The sequence below is a fragment of the Paramormyrops kingsleyae genome, chromosome 8, assembly GCF_048594095.1.
Source record: "Paramormyrops kingsleyae isolate MSU_618 chromosome 8, PKINGS_0.4, whole genome shotgun sequence".
Lineage (NCBI taxonomy): Eukaryota > Metazoa > Chordata > Actinopteri > Osteoglossiformes > Mormyridae > Paramormyrops > Paramormyrops kingsleyae.
In genome coordinates, this window is record NC_132804.1 from 21,002,413 (window position 1) to 21,020,329 (window position 17,917).

General features: G+C 44.3%; 1 protein-coding gene across 17 annotated transcripts in view; it reads right to left on the reverse strand.

Annotated features, from left to right (window-relative positions):
• ptprt (protein tyrosine phosphatase receptor type T) overlaps window positions 1-17,917 on the reverse strand; it is a 217,312-nt gene that overhangs the window by 98,143 nt on the left and 101,252 nt on the right. For 14 of the 17 annotated variants that reach the window (XM_023795380.2, XM_023795372.2, XM_023795376.2 and 11 more), the window contains exons 8-9: window positions 6,423-6,719; window positions 2,322-2,431 (exon numbers count right to left, since the gene is read on the reverse strand). In XM_023795380.2, coding sequence (XP_023651148.1) covers window positions 2,322-2,431; window positions 6,423-6,719 — 407 coding nt within the window. The remainder of the gene's footprint in view (window positions 1-2,321; window positions 2,432-6,422; window positions 6,720-17,917) is intronic. The other 3 variants (XM_023795382.2, XM_023795383.2, XM_023795386.2) reach the window with 1 other exon arrangement.

The window sequence follows — 17,917 nt, forward strand, 5'->3', positions numbered from 1 at the left end:
TCAACAGATTCCTTGTTATCAGGTCCCCTGCTTGGTTATTTATGATTTTTTTTATTTAAAAAGCCTTATTTCCATTTTTCTCCCATTCAGGTTATGATTTGAGTCTCGCCGTCATATGGTCCCCATGGAATAACAGGACCGGCCACACTGATGCTGAAACAGCTCTGCTTGCTTTGCAGTTCGGTTGCCATTAGTACCTGGAACCAAGCCCTTAGGCTCTATCAGTCCCCCTTAGCCTCAGGACAAGACGGGATTGTTCTAAGCCTAATTTGCCTGCAGCTTTAACATAAGAAAAGAGGCTTATAGTTTCTCAGATCACGCAGATTATGCCACTGGAGGATGAAAGGGTGGGAGGGTTAATTAAATCAATGGAAGCTATTACGGCAATTACTGGGGAAAATGAGAACACATTGTATGGGGCTCAATACATTTAGCAGATGCTGTCAATCCCACGATCAGGGAGAGAGAACAGAGTAATTTGCCTCTAAATTACAGTCACAGGTAGGGGTAAGGAACAGCAAGGCACTTCAGAGAGCGTGCTGGGCTTCTGTGTATTCTCCCCCACGGACCACAATCCTCCTCCCCTTACACCACGCTGCCTACACCTGAAGACCCAGTTCAGCCCTCAAGCAGAGATGCCAGCAACATCAAAAGAAGTGTAATTATTGGTTTGCTGAGAAAAGGAAGGAACACACACACATGCGTGCACTGCGCTGATGCCTCACAAGGAGATGCTAGCAGGACGTATTACAAAAAATGGAGGGAAAAGTGTGGAATTCTTTCTCAGGACGTGCGACAGTCAGACAGTGCTCCAAAACAGTGAAAGAGCAGTGGTTATTGTATAGGATTATGTTTTGTTTATTTACCACATACCTACAGAAAGGGTTGGGTGCACAAAGGATTCTTCAAGCATCTGATGTGAACATACCTCAGAATTTTTATGTGCCTGCTTGTAATTCATATGTCATTAATAAGATCTGACTGGTTGATAATTAACTTTTAAATCAGCGTAAGGTTTGACAGTCTTGCCCCTAAAAAGTGAATAACAGTGAACCTTCAGACACTGAATTAAAAAGAGTAAGTCAGTTTTCATCATGGGGAAGGAAGACAGAGATCTGGGGGTGGGGGAGCGGGCGCATTATGGTGTACTTTCCTATCACTACCACCGTAACCAAAATGGGGGGTGACCATCCGTCACCTGGGTACGTAAATGCCCTTAAATCACCCTCTCACTGACTCACTGCCCGGACCCTATGGACTTATCTATCACCACCAGTAACATATCATCTGATAATTCAAAACCAAATGACTCACATACGGTAGGTCGACGCCCACTTCTAGTTTCTGCTTTGGCAACATCTTTAAACTGTAGCTAAACAGTTGGCCCACAATTGGGCCTGTACGTCCAAGTGTGTTTAGCACTTCAGCAGATATTTCATGTCAAGAGTAATTCCCAGAGGGATGATACCCTCTTCGTCAGCTTGGACGTCCTACCGATTCCTCTACGGAACTACGTGGGCTGGTTTCAAACGTCACTGAGTAAGTAGAGTATTTTTTTACCACTATTGTGACGTTAGCGCCTATTAACAAATCCTCTGGATTGGCTGGCTCAGGCACGCAGTTAATATGGACAGCGAGTCTAGATTGGCCAGGATCTCAAAGATCTTGTCATTCGATTTCAGGATGCTAAAGCATTGTTTTATGGATGCTGAGTTCATAAAAGCAAAAATAATCGGGTCACAAATGGTAGCTATGTAGTCAGTTCATTGGTATTTATATAACTGCTTTATAATGTTCTTAGCTTTCTTAATATACAGTTATTTTAGTTAGATCAGTACTTCTCAGCTGGTTTAGCCTCGGATTAAATCACGACCCAAATAAAAAAAAAATTTAACCAAATTGTTTTCCAAAAAAATAGAACAGGAATGGTAAATATTATATAATTATTGCAATGACAGTAGTAGCACAATGTGTTCATGCACTGTTAAACAAAAAAAATCCATAATTTAAAAAAAAAAAATTTTATCACACAATCTGCGACCCACTTTTGGGTTGCGACCCACCAGCTGAAAAACGGCAAGTTTTTACTCATTGGAAACACTACTACAGTATAGAATGTCTGGGACTTCAGGTCTTGAGCCAGTACTCTACTACTGGCTATAACCAAAGGCATTCTACAAGTGTAGCGAGCAGCTTGGATTTTGTACTTGCTAAGAGGTGTGGATTTGAACTGGATTGTTTGTTTGCCATTGTGAAAGACCCTTGTCTGGAAAAAGCAGGCATAACTCGTAAGGTGCTGTGAGATGGCGGACATTATTTACCTCGTAAAGTGTGATGACCCCATTGGTCTCATTGGGTGCCTTCCACTGCATGAAGATCTTCTCTTCATATGGACTGCTCTGAATGGATTCCATGGGAACAGAGCCGGGCACTGAAAGGAGGGAGACGAACACACTGAAGTCAGTGCACAACCCGCAACCGGGATGGTCTGACTGAGCATCCAACAGCTGTGAGGCCACATATCTCACAGGCATTGTGGGACATCAGCTTGTCGGAGGAACACGGGGGAGGGTGGCTGTCTCAGCAGACATTTTTATGCAGGCGAGAAGAGATGAAGCCCTTGAAAAACAAACCACTGGGACTCAAACATTATGCAGCCTGGGTCTCCGAGTCCCTCTGGGTCCTGCTAACCGTTACAAGCCAGTTGACATAAGGGGAAAAGAAGCCAGTCGCCATGAGAAGCAGTGAGAATTAAGCTATCTTCATTTGCCTAAAGGCTGACAAGAAGCAACCTGTGGGCATACCTCTGAATCACCTCCCGTCACTGGGGAGAGGCTGGCTCCTTGGGGTCTTCCTGCTGGGGCCATGCTCATTTACAGCGGTGTAATGAATTTAATTCCTCACAATCGGGGAATGTGTAATAACGGCTTTGTTAAGAGCCAATTTACTCAAACTTAACAGGCATCTGTGGCTTGTTCGCTTCACGTGGCTCTTAAATTAATTGCGACGGTTGATGATGTTGTGGAAGTGTGAGTAAAATTAAATATGATAGAGGTAGGCCTGCAGATTTTGCTTCAAGTTTTTGTGAACCTTCTTCAAGCTCCCACAGTTAGCTTTCTCTGTGGTCTATAGTGTTTGGTGATAGACTGGTGTATCTCCAGTGTTTAATCTTGTGTATCTGATACGGCGATAAGCGTTTAGGTCACATTTGGATACAGAAATGTGACTCAGCATCGGAACTCACTGGTCTGGGAAATCATATTCAATTCTCGAAACTATGGGAATGAATTAGATGTCATGGTTTCCTGCACCTTATCCGCGTGCATGCGTGAGGGCATGCATGTGAGGGGAAGGAAGATGGGTTTACCGCAAAAGATAAATGGCCATATATCATTCTAATGAAAACTTGATTAACTTCTCGCAAAAGACAGTCTGAATGACATGTTTCATTAAGCAGCCGACTCATAGAGCATTTCCTCATTTTACCCCTCCGAAACGATAATAATTTCCAACCCTTGGGGTCAGCTCCCCCCAGTAAGAAATCCACAGACCTCACCGGGTGGGTGGGTGGTGTTTGCCGGTGGTGCTAATCATTAATTGATACTAACGAAGTTTGTTGTACTTTTCGCAGCTTACACACACCTGCCACACACAGACCCACTATCCAGCGTTAATTGGTCTGCGTGATCAAAAGGCATGAACTGCTCACCGAATTGTTGATGGGGGTTCATATTACATGGCATTGCGGTTCTTACGCAAAAGGTGTTTCGGATCTTGTTGAGGTTAGTCTCTGTGTGTGAGCACATGGTCTGTTATTCAGCTCATGCCAAGCCTCACCCTCTCCGTATGGGGCTGGATATGCATGACATAGTGAGACACCTGGAAGGCAGTACTCGTTATGTTCTCCGATTTTACATCATCTTCCATTGTCGAAGACCCGTTCCAATACGAAGAACAGAAGTACAAAGGACGGTAAAAAATAATAATAATGTAATTCTTGCCCCACCCCAAATATCAAGCATACATTGGTTGCATCCTTGCCTAATGAGACCACCCTCTATGACCGGCACTGCCTGGACTGCTTCCATTTCTGATTCCACATGATTGTATACTATGTACAGAAAATGCCTGTATCAAAGTTCTTTATCATCTGTTATAGCAAAAACTGGTGGAAAATTGTATAAATCTTAATATATTTCTGAGACCCCTTAGACCCTTGACCATGACAGAAATTAAACTGTTCATAAAAACATATTATGTTCTGAGAAGCAATTCTGCTCTGCAGCAGAACAGCAATAATACCTTTTAGTTTTGAGTAGACCACACTGGCTGAAGGTCTCTGAATTAAATGCAGATGTACGTCTGCTGATGCGGTTTACAGTATGTCTGTTGTATAACAAAATGGGGGATTGTTGACATTACATTTATTTGTGTGTTCCCACTTGAAATTTTTTTAGCAAAACATTTACTCTAAGATATGAGTTATTCAAAAAAGAAACCCACAAACACACATGCAATATTGAAAGCAAAAAAAAAAAAAGAAACCTAACAACCATTATTTATCCATTATTTATGTTGTGTACACCAGTGTTTCTCAACCTACGTCTTGGGACACATTTTTGCTCCCTCCCAGCTCCCAACATACCTGTAACAAGTATCCTATGTTCTTGCATGTTTATTTTGTTCTTGATTGTTTATATTGGGAACTGGAAGGGAGCAAAAACGCAGACTGTCTCGGGGTCTCAAAATCCTGGGTTGAGAAACACCGGTGTACGACATTTATGTATTTTTAAATGGGGCAAATAAATGTGGAAGTCATGGCCCATGGTCGCAGACCGAACCCATAAATGCTGCCTCTTCTGAAACAAATGGGGTTTAGCATTTTCCAAGCAGTGCTTAATGAGAAGCTGTGACAATTAAAATGCTCCAAGAATGCTGAGCACGGCAGAACTCAAATGCTGCCATCAGAAGCACAAGTGCATTAATAATCTGAAGTTATGCTATTTATTCTAAAATTGCAGCCACTGTGGACTACGGAGTTTAGATTTTTAGGCAAAAAAATGTAATTTAATTGGAATCATAAGTACGGAATGTAGTATTAAAAAAATGAAATAAACTACTCATAATTATACACCAATTAGATGCAGAAAAAAACAATATACACACTGTGTACTAATTACGAAATGACTATCCTAAGATTAAAGTCTGCTTAATCAAAGACAATTAAAATTTTCTAGACTAGGTAGTCTCCCATTCACCAGAGACTTCATTTGAAGTGTATCTGTTTCTTCATCTCACTGAACTGCAGTGCATCTGTTATGATACATAAATCAAGCCAAGTTTTTGACTAATGATTTTGACAGTATAGAAATACTTAAAAAAAAAGGAAAAAAAATCTATGCACCCCAAAGGATGTAAATTTGTCTCTTTCCCTTATGTGCATTAAAAGTAAAACATCTTTCCTTGATTGAGTGCCAATGTAGGAGGCTGCTATTAACTTCAGACCCTGTTAACAAAAAATATGTTTTCATCAATCCTTCGCCCAGTATGTGTGTTTTTCTGTGTTCAGCCTAAGAGGTTGTTCTAGGTCTGTATTTCAGCAGAGTTTCTCATTTACTGTTTTTTTGCCATCAGGTTAGAAGGACGCTACATGAAAAAAATGAACCCCCTGAACTGATTTGTTGGTGAATATAAAGGTGCTATTGGTAGCTAATGACCTGTGGAGAATGTGTTAGCTAAATTAAGTGATATTAAGGCAAAAAAAATGGGGAGGGAAATGCCAGATGTGCCATAAATCTCCCACCGCACTTCCTTCTGATCAATGTTTATGCTTGTGGTCGTGTTTTAGGGTGGAGTTAATGTGACGGGTGTGAATAAAACACCTAAAAGCATCAAGCGCTGGAATGGACACTCGGTATACAGGCTTTCCCCAGGTGACGACGGGCTTACGTTCCGATAAATTTATCATAAGACGAAAATATCGTAAGGCAAAAATGCATTTCAATACAGTACACCTAACCTAAAATACATCAGCCTTCCTGTGTAGAACACTTACATTAGCCAACAGTTTGGCAAAATCATTGCAGCCCTGTTTTATAATAAAATGTTGAATATCTCATAATTTATTGAATAACGTACTGAAAGTGAAAAACATTTACCTATCGTAAAGTCGAAATATCGTAACATGGACCATAACTACCCAGGGAGGGGTCTGCATATGTGCATCTCCTGGATATCCCTTGATGTTCTAGTTTTGGTTGCCATGGACATGTGGTCATTTCTATTCTTGCCGGAAGCAGCACGTCACGCTTTTCACTCACTGTCCCCCAGGGCAGTGTTTCAGAACCTGGTCCTCCAGGACCCACAGACAGTCCAGTCTGTGAGGGTCCCGTATTTCTGCCAACTGAAGGTGGCCACCCTACCATCCTCCTCGGTCTGCTTGACGATTTCCTCGCTCTCCTTGCGGCCTTCCGGGTTGGCCAGCACCAGGCGGAGGCGCACGGTGACGAAGGGCCGCAGGCCTCGCAGCGTGTAGTGCGACGACGTCTGGATGAGCTCCTCAGCGGCGAAGTCCTGCTGGTTGAAGGCGTACTGGTACTGCACTGTCAGGTTGTAGCTGTGGCAGCGTGTCACAGCGTAGCCGAAGGTCTCCCACTGCAGGGTCAGCTGCCGTGCACGGATATCCACCACATTCACGTTCTGGGGGCCGTGGACCGGATCTGGAGCGTACGGGGAGGGAGAAGCCAGTTGAGCAACTGGGACAGTTTGTTCATTCATATCAGGCTTCCTGGGAGTGCATCCACCCTCTGAAGGCTCATCGGTATGCCACGTGTCTACGAGAGCCTCTGCAAGGCAAAGAGTTCCTGTGACAGTGCTGGCAGGAGGCACAGGTACCGGGGGGGAGGGGGGTTTGACGGACAGCCAGGAGCAGTTAATACCACGGAGGGATGAGGGGGCCCTTAAGGTCTCATCCGTCGTAATCCGTGCCACAATAAAAACCTCATAAAAGATTGAGAAATACTGGACGGAGTCGCCATTTATTGACATATTGACAGCATGGTAAAATATATAGACGTTTCCAACATTTCCTTGACATTTTTAACTATACCAATATGGATAGGAAACCCCTTCAGTAAGAACTCAAGGGAATTTATTTGAAAAGTAATAACATTATGGGCAAAAAGAAGGCAGGACCCTGGTCGTGTGGGTGGTCCTGTTGCCTCATGCCTCTTGGCTGTGGAGTCCAACCCCTGGCTGTGAATGTGTTTATATGTTGTACCTGAATGAATGTCTTTTTCTTGCTTATTGTGCTAAAAATCTAACCTGTGGTGGACTGGCAAGAGTGCGCCCCTACCTTATGCTCTGTGCTCTATCTGCCTCAGCCCCCCCCCCCCCCCCCCCCCCACCCCAGCAAGTGGGAATCCCATGGTAAAAGGCAAACAGGGTCCCTTGTGCCTGAGAAGGCTTCACTTTCTTGATAGCCGAGTAAGGATCACTCTGCGTGTCCTCCAGCGCACCTCGGAGGAGCTGGATATAAAGCACTTCCTTTCAGGAAAAGCAAGTCAGGGGCAACCGGCAAAGTCGCCAGCAAACCAATAATCAGGCCCACAAATTATCGTCATCTACTGCCGGACAGGGAGCGACTGTAAGAAAGTAACTGATTGTCAGCCGTGGTACCAGGCTGGGACCTCAAATTTAAATGAAGCCAACCTGAGAAGATGACATGAGGAAAGTCGAGTCGGAGACAGGCAAGCGAAATAAATAAAATAAGAGCGAGGGATGCGGTAGAGACCTAGTCATACTTCCATAGACACACGTGAAATAAAAGCTTTGTAGCCACATCTGAAAACCAAAGCAATTTCTATGAATGCGGTAGAACATTATGATGATCAAAAAGCTGTGTAGTTTCACTAAGCGCAACTAACGTTAATCTTGAGTAATCTGGGCTCAGGTTTTTGGGAGCGAGTTTAAGTTATTCTCTTATCCAGACCTTTTGAATCCAAGTCGGGCAACTGACTAGCTGACAGAATTTGCCATTTTTTGCCAAAAGCGACATGTATGTTTCGTGGGCTTGTTGCATGCTGGTGCCAAAACTGAGATGTATGTATCTCATCGGCCACCGGACTAGTTCTGTGACCATTTGTACACTGTCATTGTCTCCCATTCCCCTGGAGAACTAGACGAGTTGCGGAGGCCATTGAGACTAGCTGGGGTGCATGGGGGGGGGGGGGGGGGGGGGGGTTTGGGAACGTGCCAAGGGCGGGACCAGCCGGCACCCCCTATGAGGGGGTGGCAGGGATCAGGACTCCATGCAAGGCCTCCTGATCGATGTGCACAGCGCCAGATCATTAATCCAGGACTTCAGGGAACTCCGCGGAGGAGAAAGCAGGACGGAAATCAATCATCCCGTCCCTGCACCCCCCCCCCCCTCCGCCTCAGCACCCCCACCCTTGATGCTGCCCCCCACCACATTCATCACGCCACACTCCGCAAGCAGGCAGGAATCCACGAGCAATAAACATATCAATGGCCACCAAGACAATTGTCACCCGCTTGGATTCCCCGAACAAAGCGATCTAGGAATGAAAGAAACAAAAAAACAGAAATACAGGATAAGTCAATGTCACTCTCCACCAGCCTATTCCCCTCCCTAGACTCCAAGCACTAGAGATTATTTATCCAGTTCCTTCATATTCTACCAGAACTTAACACTTAAGGAAAGACTTCCTGACACAGGTGTGATTCAGTGAGTTCTGATTCTGGAAGCATGTTCTTTAATCTATAAATTGGTCGCACCCAAACAACCAAGCTCAGAAATTCTGCGTGAGTTATAAAAAAAACTAATTTGTGTGGTTTGAATATGCATGCAATTTATTTAGAGTTTTTTTTCCCCAGACAGACTAACTAGCATGACAGATGTTAACTGTATTCATTTTGAATATGCACATGCCATCAAGTTTGTCTTAAGAAATCATTATACTTCATTATACTCATTAAATTGTTCATGTTTTAACTGCATGATCCCTGTCTTTGCAGGACAGTGTTTCCAGTGCCATATACTCTAAAGTTAAACTCCAAAGTGTTGTCTGAATTTTGTTTAGCACACATGCTATACATTGGGGTGACACAGTGGGTAACATGCGGCGTAACACCACAGGACTGGGGGTCTGCTTTCTGCCCCCACTGTGCCCATCTTGCCCTTGCCAGGGCCAGCAAATATCACTGCAAATATGTCAGTAGCCGAAGCCTAGATTTCAGAAACCAGGATGACCAGCCACCGTGACGAGACGTTTCAGATGACCGAAACTGAAGCACAACCATGGCTGTACTACGCAGTGGTGTCAAACGTGGCCTTTATCAGGAAATTGTTAAAATGTCAAGGTGGCCGTTTGTGGCAGCGACACAGTGGGCTGCCAGCATCATCCTGACTCCACCGACAGTGGCATGAGCTTCCCTAAAAAAGCCCACCTTACTGCAATAAGAGCAACCCTCCAGTGGAAAAGCATGTGTGGGCAAGTGTAGCAGCCACGAGGCAGGAAACGCAGGGCTGCTGCCGCTTGGCATCGGGCGGGCATTAACGGGACGTTTTCATTCTGCATTGGCGTGTTTTGCTGCGTTTTCCTCTTCTCATGACAGCACGCATTTCAGGTCGGCTTTGGGCCCTCAGCCAAATTGCAGAAGGGCCAAAATCGACAGTGGGGATGACAAGAAGCTTCCCCCCGATGAGGCTCTTTCTGATTGGTCTTTCTTTCCTGCCCCAGCTAGGCGGGTGATTGCAAATGAATTCCAGAAGTGATGATGGAGCGTGGCTATCACTTAGAGGCAGCGATGGCGTAAATGGTGCCACAATAAATATCTCCTCTGGTGCGATGCCTGATTGCATTCTTTATGCACACATTTGCCGCAGGTGCAATCTTCCACGTTTTCTACGAAATATTACATCGTGACCATTTGTTTTCAAGTGAAGCTCAAGAAAGAGAGGAAAAGAGGAAATGACTCACATCACATAAGAGATATTATCATAAGATTATTCTGGCTAACTTTATACCTTATATGAGGAGCTTTGCAGAAATTACTGGAGAACTGACTTTAATCACAAACCCTAAGTTTGATTTTTTTCCCTCCCCTCCTCAGTGCTGCCTTTGCTCCCCCAGCTGCGCCTGGGGGATATTAGTGGATTAAGGTTTCAGAATAAAGACAGAAGACAGGCAGCATGGAGCAAGTCATCACCACGCATTAGGAAATCGACAGATCCAAATTCAGCGGATCTCAGACTTTGCACCAGAATTTCCCCAAAGATCTGTAGTTCAGTATTTCTGGTCTTCAGGGACCCACTGATGGTCCATGTTTTTGCTCCTTGCTGGCTCCCTGCCAGTCAGTCCACATTTTAGCTCCCTCTCAGCTCTGGGTAAAACCTGGACTGTCTGTGGGTCCCCAAGGACCGGATTGGGAAACACTTATCTGTAGAAAGCATTTAGAAAAACAAGCCAGAGCGATTCCGGAAATGACTCCCTGACCACTTTCAAGCTGCTCATTCACAAGAGCTCCATTGTACACGTTCATCCTCAAAGGGCAGGTCCCCACAGAGGAGTGACAGACAGCCCGCAGGGATGACATTGAACAGGTGCTCCCCTGTCGTCCTTTGCTCTCCTATTATCAGGGCGACCAGTTGAAGGCCCCCTTTTCACTCCACATAAGCATCATCGACCCCAGGACCAGCTGCAGGGAGGACAAACGGCATCGATGAGCCACAGACCTTACAGTGACTTTCTGCTGGGGAGACGCACAGAGCCATGGGGGCACGGGAGCACAAAACAAAGGCAGACAGGGGCTGGGGGGCTGATATAAAAGAATCAAAGAGAACAGCTTTGAGTGCATTAACCTGCTTCCATCATGGATTCTACACATTCAACTTACACTTTTGTACCTTAAGACATTATATTCATGTTTGAGAGCTGAAAACGCATTAATTAGTAGAACTACTTCTGCCAATAATTGAACGTTGCTGTTTAGTTTCCATTGTTTTTAGATTGTTCTCTTGATCTACAATTTTAAGTAATTTTAGTTAGATTTAAAGATTATAATAGTGCATTGATCTACTACTGTGATTCACTTGCCTGCCAATACGTGTGGTTATAGAAAATTTATCAACACCTTTCTGACCAATCAGATTTGAGAATTCAACAGCGCTTTGGTATAAGGGACAATAATCTGGTGGAGTACAAGTGCCTCTATCACGCAGCAGAAACACCCTGGGTTGAAATGGTACCAAGGCACCACCGTCCTGCTGGTCACAGTGTATGACCTCATAAATGCAAAGACGGCAGCAGCGTAACACTTCTGGAATCGCGCTTCCTTAGCGAATACATCGTTAAAATGTGCCAGAGGGGATTCACCCCATTAAATCTCCCAGAGGAAGGGTATTACCGTCAACCAAAGGCTGTTTCCCATCTTATGCTTCTTTATTACTCAATATCCAATCTCATGTGATGCTGAGCGATTCACGGCGCTTCATAAAAGGCCTTCGGAAAATACCGCGTGGCATGAGCTCATAAACATGCATATGTATTACAATGCATCCCCATTTAAAGGAACAGCGTCTATTAAAAATATACATTAATGTGTAGGTTTGCATTTATGTTTACAACTTTTATTACAAGGAGTACAAATAAAACAAAAGGCTTTAGTCAGTAAAAAACTGTTTCCTTGACCGACAAACTGGGTCAATTAAAATGGCCTTTCAAAACATCCCTCTTTTGCAATTTCCAGGCTAACGAACCACATGTGAGATAAAGAATCACTGCTAACACCGTCAGTACAGGCCCCAACGCATTTAAGCCATCCTCACCCACCTGCCTGCAACGACGCCAGGCATTTCTCACTGCTATCCACACCCAGGGGCACAGGTCTGACCCCTAAAAACACAGCGCAATTAGGCAGGCTGCTCACTGATGAGGAACGGACAACAAACGGGGAGCTAATTACCAGACAGGACCATTTCCCCGCGGCTCGCAGTCGCCCAGCTGGAAGCCCTCACTTTAAAACCAAGCCAGATCGATAGCCAAATCGACGTGCTCACCTGTGTTGTTTACGATGTATTTCTGTTTCAGAATAATAACCATCTCACTTTGTTATTAATCTGAACAAAGAACAACTGCTGAGTTTCCATCTCCTTTAGCAAATAAGAAGTTCCTTTTTTTCCCTTCCTACAGCCGGGGGGGGACGGGGGACGAGCGGGGGCGAAGAACAGCAAATATCAATGTTTTGTGTCTGACAGCCTGTTGCTCAGTTCAGTTCAATCACCGTTCTTTGGTGGGGTCACAGGCTTCGGCCTCATGTAGCGACATTGATTAACCCACCCACGATAACGACAAAATTTTTTTTTAAAAAACTGGTTCACGATCAGTCAGATAACTACTACTAACCCCATTCCAAAGGCAGTGTTTCCGAAGCGCTTAACGGCCTGTTCCGTGGGGCTTTCAAAAATCGTAATGCTGCATCTGGATCCTGAGGCAAATGCTTAAAGACGGCGTAAAGAGGAGAGCTGTCTGCCACGGAGCAACATTAATAAGAAGAAAAAAAAAAGAGTCAGACGCGGAGGCAGTCCTTGCTAGACCTCCCCGAAACAGGCGGTGTCGAGAGATCCTTCTCGTTCCTATGTTCCCCTCACCAGAGGCTCGGGCAGAGAATGCAATCACCCTTCTGCTCAGAATCAATCAGACCTGCACTCCTTCCAATAATTTAGCCCCACTGGTGGAAAACAACGTACTCACCCCCCGTCTGGGTAATGAGTTCTCACAATGAGGATCATGATACATCAAACGGCCACAGCGAGATTTTCAGGTACCTTCTTAAATTCCACAAAATAAGCTGTTATATTCATGAACCCAGTCTTGGTTGTGGGGTGGGGGGGGTGTGTTATGTATAAAGTGTGTGGGGACCTTAAAGGAACGCAGTGGCCAGGCAGAAACCCTTCATCAGCAGTTGTCTCTGTCAGCCATATGCACCAGGAAAAAGTTCCCTGAAAGCTAAACAGTTAAAAGACTAACTGGATATGTTATTACACCTGATCAACCACTCACAAAGAAGAAGGCATATTGTCAAAAAGCTTTATTGTAAACATACATATTGTAAAAGCTTTTTGGTGATGTGCGCTAAAGTTTATAAGCAGGGGGCAATAAATACCCACTCGATACCATTAGCACAGAGCAACACAGAGCTAAACGTAACCTTACACAACCAAAACACGTTAGCTTCCACTAAAACCCCAGCTGCTGCTTTTCATTATATTTATCTATCTATCTAAATTGCAAAAAACATATAGTTCTTAATCGTGTTGTAACAAGCAAAAAAACTCAATGTTCCTTAAACTGTGTTGTTCATCCAGTTAACGCAATCAATTTTCAATTTATGTGACGATAATGTCACTCAAGGGCTATGTCTTTGTGAAGTTAATTTTAGACATATGATGTAATGAGATAAATAGCTATGAAATTACAGAGGCGAGCCATTAAATTATCCTGTGGAACGTGGTACTTGGAAATGTGAACTCATCTAACATTTTCAAAGTAAATTGCAAGTGACATTTTAATTAAAAGTTACAGAACTGTTATTCCGTCACCACCCAGCATTTTATTTATTTGTTTATTCATTTATTTTATTTGGTTTAACCACTAGGGCCAAACAGCATCTTGTGTTTCCCCCAAATTTGTCTCCAAGGCAACAGATATGTCATTGCAAGGTTTTTGGATCATTTGCAAAGCCGTTAGCTTAGCCATAGCGAAACATTCTTATCAAAAGTGAGCTATGTAGAGCTCAGCAGCACTGACCCCTGACGCCCGCAGCCTTCCGCCTGCTGCTGAGAGGAGCTCAGAGTTAGACTGGCTCAGATCTTTCACTACATGCAGCAATAGCTTGTCCAACACAGGTTGAGACCATGAGAATGCAAGGAAGCAGCTCCATGAGAGGAAGACCAGCTCTGGATTATTTCCGAGAATATAATATTTGGGCAGCCAGAATTACCTGGGGAAAAGTTTACATCTGCTGTGGCACAATTCAGATGCATAACATGTTTATCTATCCGTTTATCTTCTGACTGATTATTTTGAGCTACATCACATGGGGGTCGGGAGCCTATCCCAAGCAGCACAGGATAGGACTGGAGGGGATCCCAGTCCAGCACAAGGCACATGGAGGGGATCCCAGTCCAGCACAAGGCACATGGAGGGGATCCCAGTCCAGCACAGGGCACATGGAGGGGATCCCAGTCCAGCACAGGGCACATGGAGGGGATCCCAGTCCAGCACAAGGCACATGGGATGGATCCCAGTCCAGCACAAGGCACATGGAGGGGATCCCAGTCCAGCACAGGGCACATGGAGGCGATCCCAGTCCAGCACAAGGCACATGGAGGCGATCCCAGTCCAGCACAGGGCACATGGAGGGGATCCCAGTCCAGCACAGGGCACATGGAGGGGATCCCAGTCCAGCACAAGGCACATGGAGGGGATCCCAGTCCAGCACAGGGCACATGGAGGGGATCCCAGTCCAGCACAGGGCACATGGAGGGGATCCCAGTCCAGCACAGGGCACATGGAGGGGATCCCAGTCCAGCGCAGGGCCATTTAAAGATCCCGATTAGCCTTACTGGAAACCGGAAGCCCCCATGCGACATGGGAGAGCATGTGAAGACGCAGAGCGGAGGCGGGAAGCCAGCCTGAGGTGTTACTGTGCCACCCACAATATGTTCGAGTTAAAGGAAACATTTCAGTGAGAACTGTTAATATTAATTGTCCCAGCATCAGCAGAACTTTGACAAAATCAGTAACTGGAAGACGCCATGATGCTCCGCCCAGATGCGCCCCCCCCCCCCACAGACAGGACAGACCAACCACAGGTAGGAAAATCCGCATGCCACTCCATCCTCTTTTCTCCTGTAGTTCCGAAGGTGCCTTCCACGGAGTCCCCTTTGATCACCCCGCACAGAAGACATTTAGCCGTCAGCTATGAGACGGTCTTTTATCCTCGGTGACGTAAATCGACGGGCCGTGGGAGTTTACCATTTACCACTTAACACCCAATGCGAAGGCTAGAGGGCGCTGACATGCCCAGGCTGTGCATAAAATGCTAAATAGACTAACATAAGTAAGTGGACAAAAACTGCATGTGATACTTCCATTAGTCTGGAAGCCATTTCTCTTTCAAAAATAAATGTATTCAATGATTTGCCAAAAAATAATAACAATAAAACAGACTCAGAGAAACGGGGCCAAAATGCCATTTTGTGCAAGGCAATTATCTAATCCGGTGATTCATGGCAATGTGCTGTATGTTGTCCTTTGCAGTTTTAGAGGCTAATGGACACCTTCCAAAGAAATCACCTCCGTTTTGTTTATCTAGCTTCCTGTTCCCCAAGGGTCATGCCCTTTTAAACAGAACAGGTTCAAATTCACAGCGTGTGAAGAGCATCGCATGTTTGCATCAGCATTCGCTGCAAACACAATGAAACCAATATGCAGTCCTAAAAAACAGGAGGTGGAGAAAAACATTTTTTACGTTTTAATTTACCTTTAACACAAATGATATTCTGTTTTTTTTTAATAATGAATCCTCAGTTTGGTTTATCTATTTGGTATCAGTATATTACATTAAACCGAGACCCTTTTCTTCCAACACTGACAAAGACAAAAAAAAAAAACAGCATTACAGCCTGTTATTGATGTACCCGATTTCTCTGAAAATTAGGCCATTAAGCATTGCAATTTGCAAGGCCTCATCCTAAATGAGACACACTCCGGTCGCCGGACTTTTCACAGCTCTAATGAACCAGAAATTGGGTTCTGATAGTTTCAGGACAAAGGACCAGAGTAAGGCAACGTATTTGAGACCAAATTAGAAAACATTTCCTCTAATAAAGACCCATTATTCATCAGGGGCTAGGTGCACCGCGAGGCTATCAGAATGACTCTTTGTGCCTGTGAGATAAAAGACTTCCTATCGCGTCTGCAGAATCTAACGCCGCCTAGATTGCTGTACCCGGCATCACCTCCAGAACGGCCGGGGTCTGCAATAAAGGCTCGTTCACGGAGACAGGCCGTCCTCAATTAGGCAGGAAAGTGCCTTGTCTGGGGGCAATGGTGCCACCGAGGTCCCTACTCAAAGGTAGCAGAAGTGATATGGTGTTTTGGGACGGCGCCACATAAGAGGCAAAGTTTTCAGAAGGGGGGAGCAGACCCAGAGCTAAGAGGCAGTTAGTGATGAGGGAAACACTACATTGGACACCACAAACCTGGAGATACCATAGTTTCAACTTGATAATGACAACTTGATAACACAGGTGCCTACAGTCATTCAGATCTCGTTTGTAATGAAACCGTGTGCTTTTCACACTGAAATATTCATTTCTCAATTATCCTTTAGTAATATATTATTATATATGAGGTATAGCAGAATTCACCTTGTTTATGACACCACTAAACCCCATAAGAATGACATCCACTTCCATGATTCCGTAACAATTATGCTCATATGACATCGCTGTATTTTCCCTCTGGTTTCACATAAATCACTCATGCAGAAAAAAGCATGACTTGGTGCAGAATGTTTTTTAATATACACAAAACAAATAGTCTGGGTTGTTATGGGAAATCCACAATACCTTGAATATAAAATATTGTTTTAAACAATTTAATTTTTCATGAAATTCTGCATGCCTGACAGTTTCTTTTAAACTACAAGTGTGTTGTGGACCTCAGAGCTAAATATGCTCATGGATTTGAAAAATGTGCAGTTTACAAGACAAGTTTCAGGAGAGAAGGTTAACATTCACGTACAGTGGAACCTCGGAGTAATGCGGTTTACGAGTGTTCTGCAAGACGAGCAAAGATTTTTAATAAATTTTGACTTGGAAACCAAGCAAGTCCTGGTTTACGAGCGCCAAGTATCATCAAAAATCATATGGCACACATGCGCTCCTTGTTTTTCTTGTTTTTACGTGCGATCGGCTTCAAAACAGGAAGCGCATGTGTGCGCTTCTTGTTTTGACACCGAGCGCACGTCATCACAACTGAACCAATGGTTATTCACTTTCTCACGCTGCGGAATTGTGGGTAATCGTCTCCCATGCTCGGTCTCAGTCGGCATGCCTCACTCGTATAGTCAAAATTTTGTAGAAAAGCACCACCTGAATAAGGGCGTAGCAGTTTAACTGTTTAACGACAATGCTATGTCCACATTTTTGCGAAATCGAAAAGGAGGCAAAAGAGGCTGTCATTGGATGGGTTCCTTGTTAAAGTCACACAAACAGAAAAAGATTCCAGTGAGCCAACAGATAGCAGTGATTCCGTTAATTATAGTGAAAGTCGTCCTACAAAATAACCCTCCTCTTCTCCTCTCTCGTCTCCCTCACATCATCCACGATCCTTTTCAAAGGTAAAGCGCAGGTTAATTTGTTTTTATGTATTTTTACTTTATATTTTGTATTAATAATTTTTATATGAATATTTTTGAGTTGTGGAACGGATCATATGAGTTTCCATTATTTCTAATGGGAAAATTCGCTTTGATATACGAGTGCTTTGGATTACAAGCATGTTTCCGTAAATCAAGGTACCACTGTATTTGGAACTAACAGTGAACCCGCAACCTCGCCTCTGCTGATTAGGTGTATTCTCCTCTGAATCAAATGACAGGAAGCCCAGTAAGCAATAACCTATGTGTTACATAGAGCGGGGCACGGACCAGGGAAGCAGGAGAAGGAGATGAGAGCTTGGGTAAAAAGGCTTTTAATGGGCACACGGAGAGGCATACAAGACAGGAGTGTCGAAACAATACAATGACAGAACTAGGGAAACATACTCTGACATGGACTTAAATACACCGAACTAATGAAAACAACTCAAAACAGCTGGTAAACACG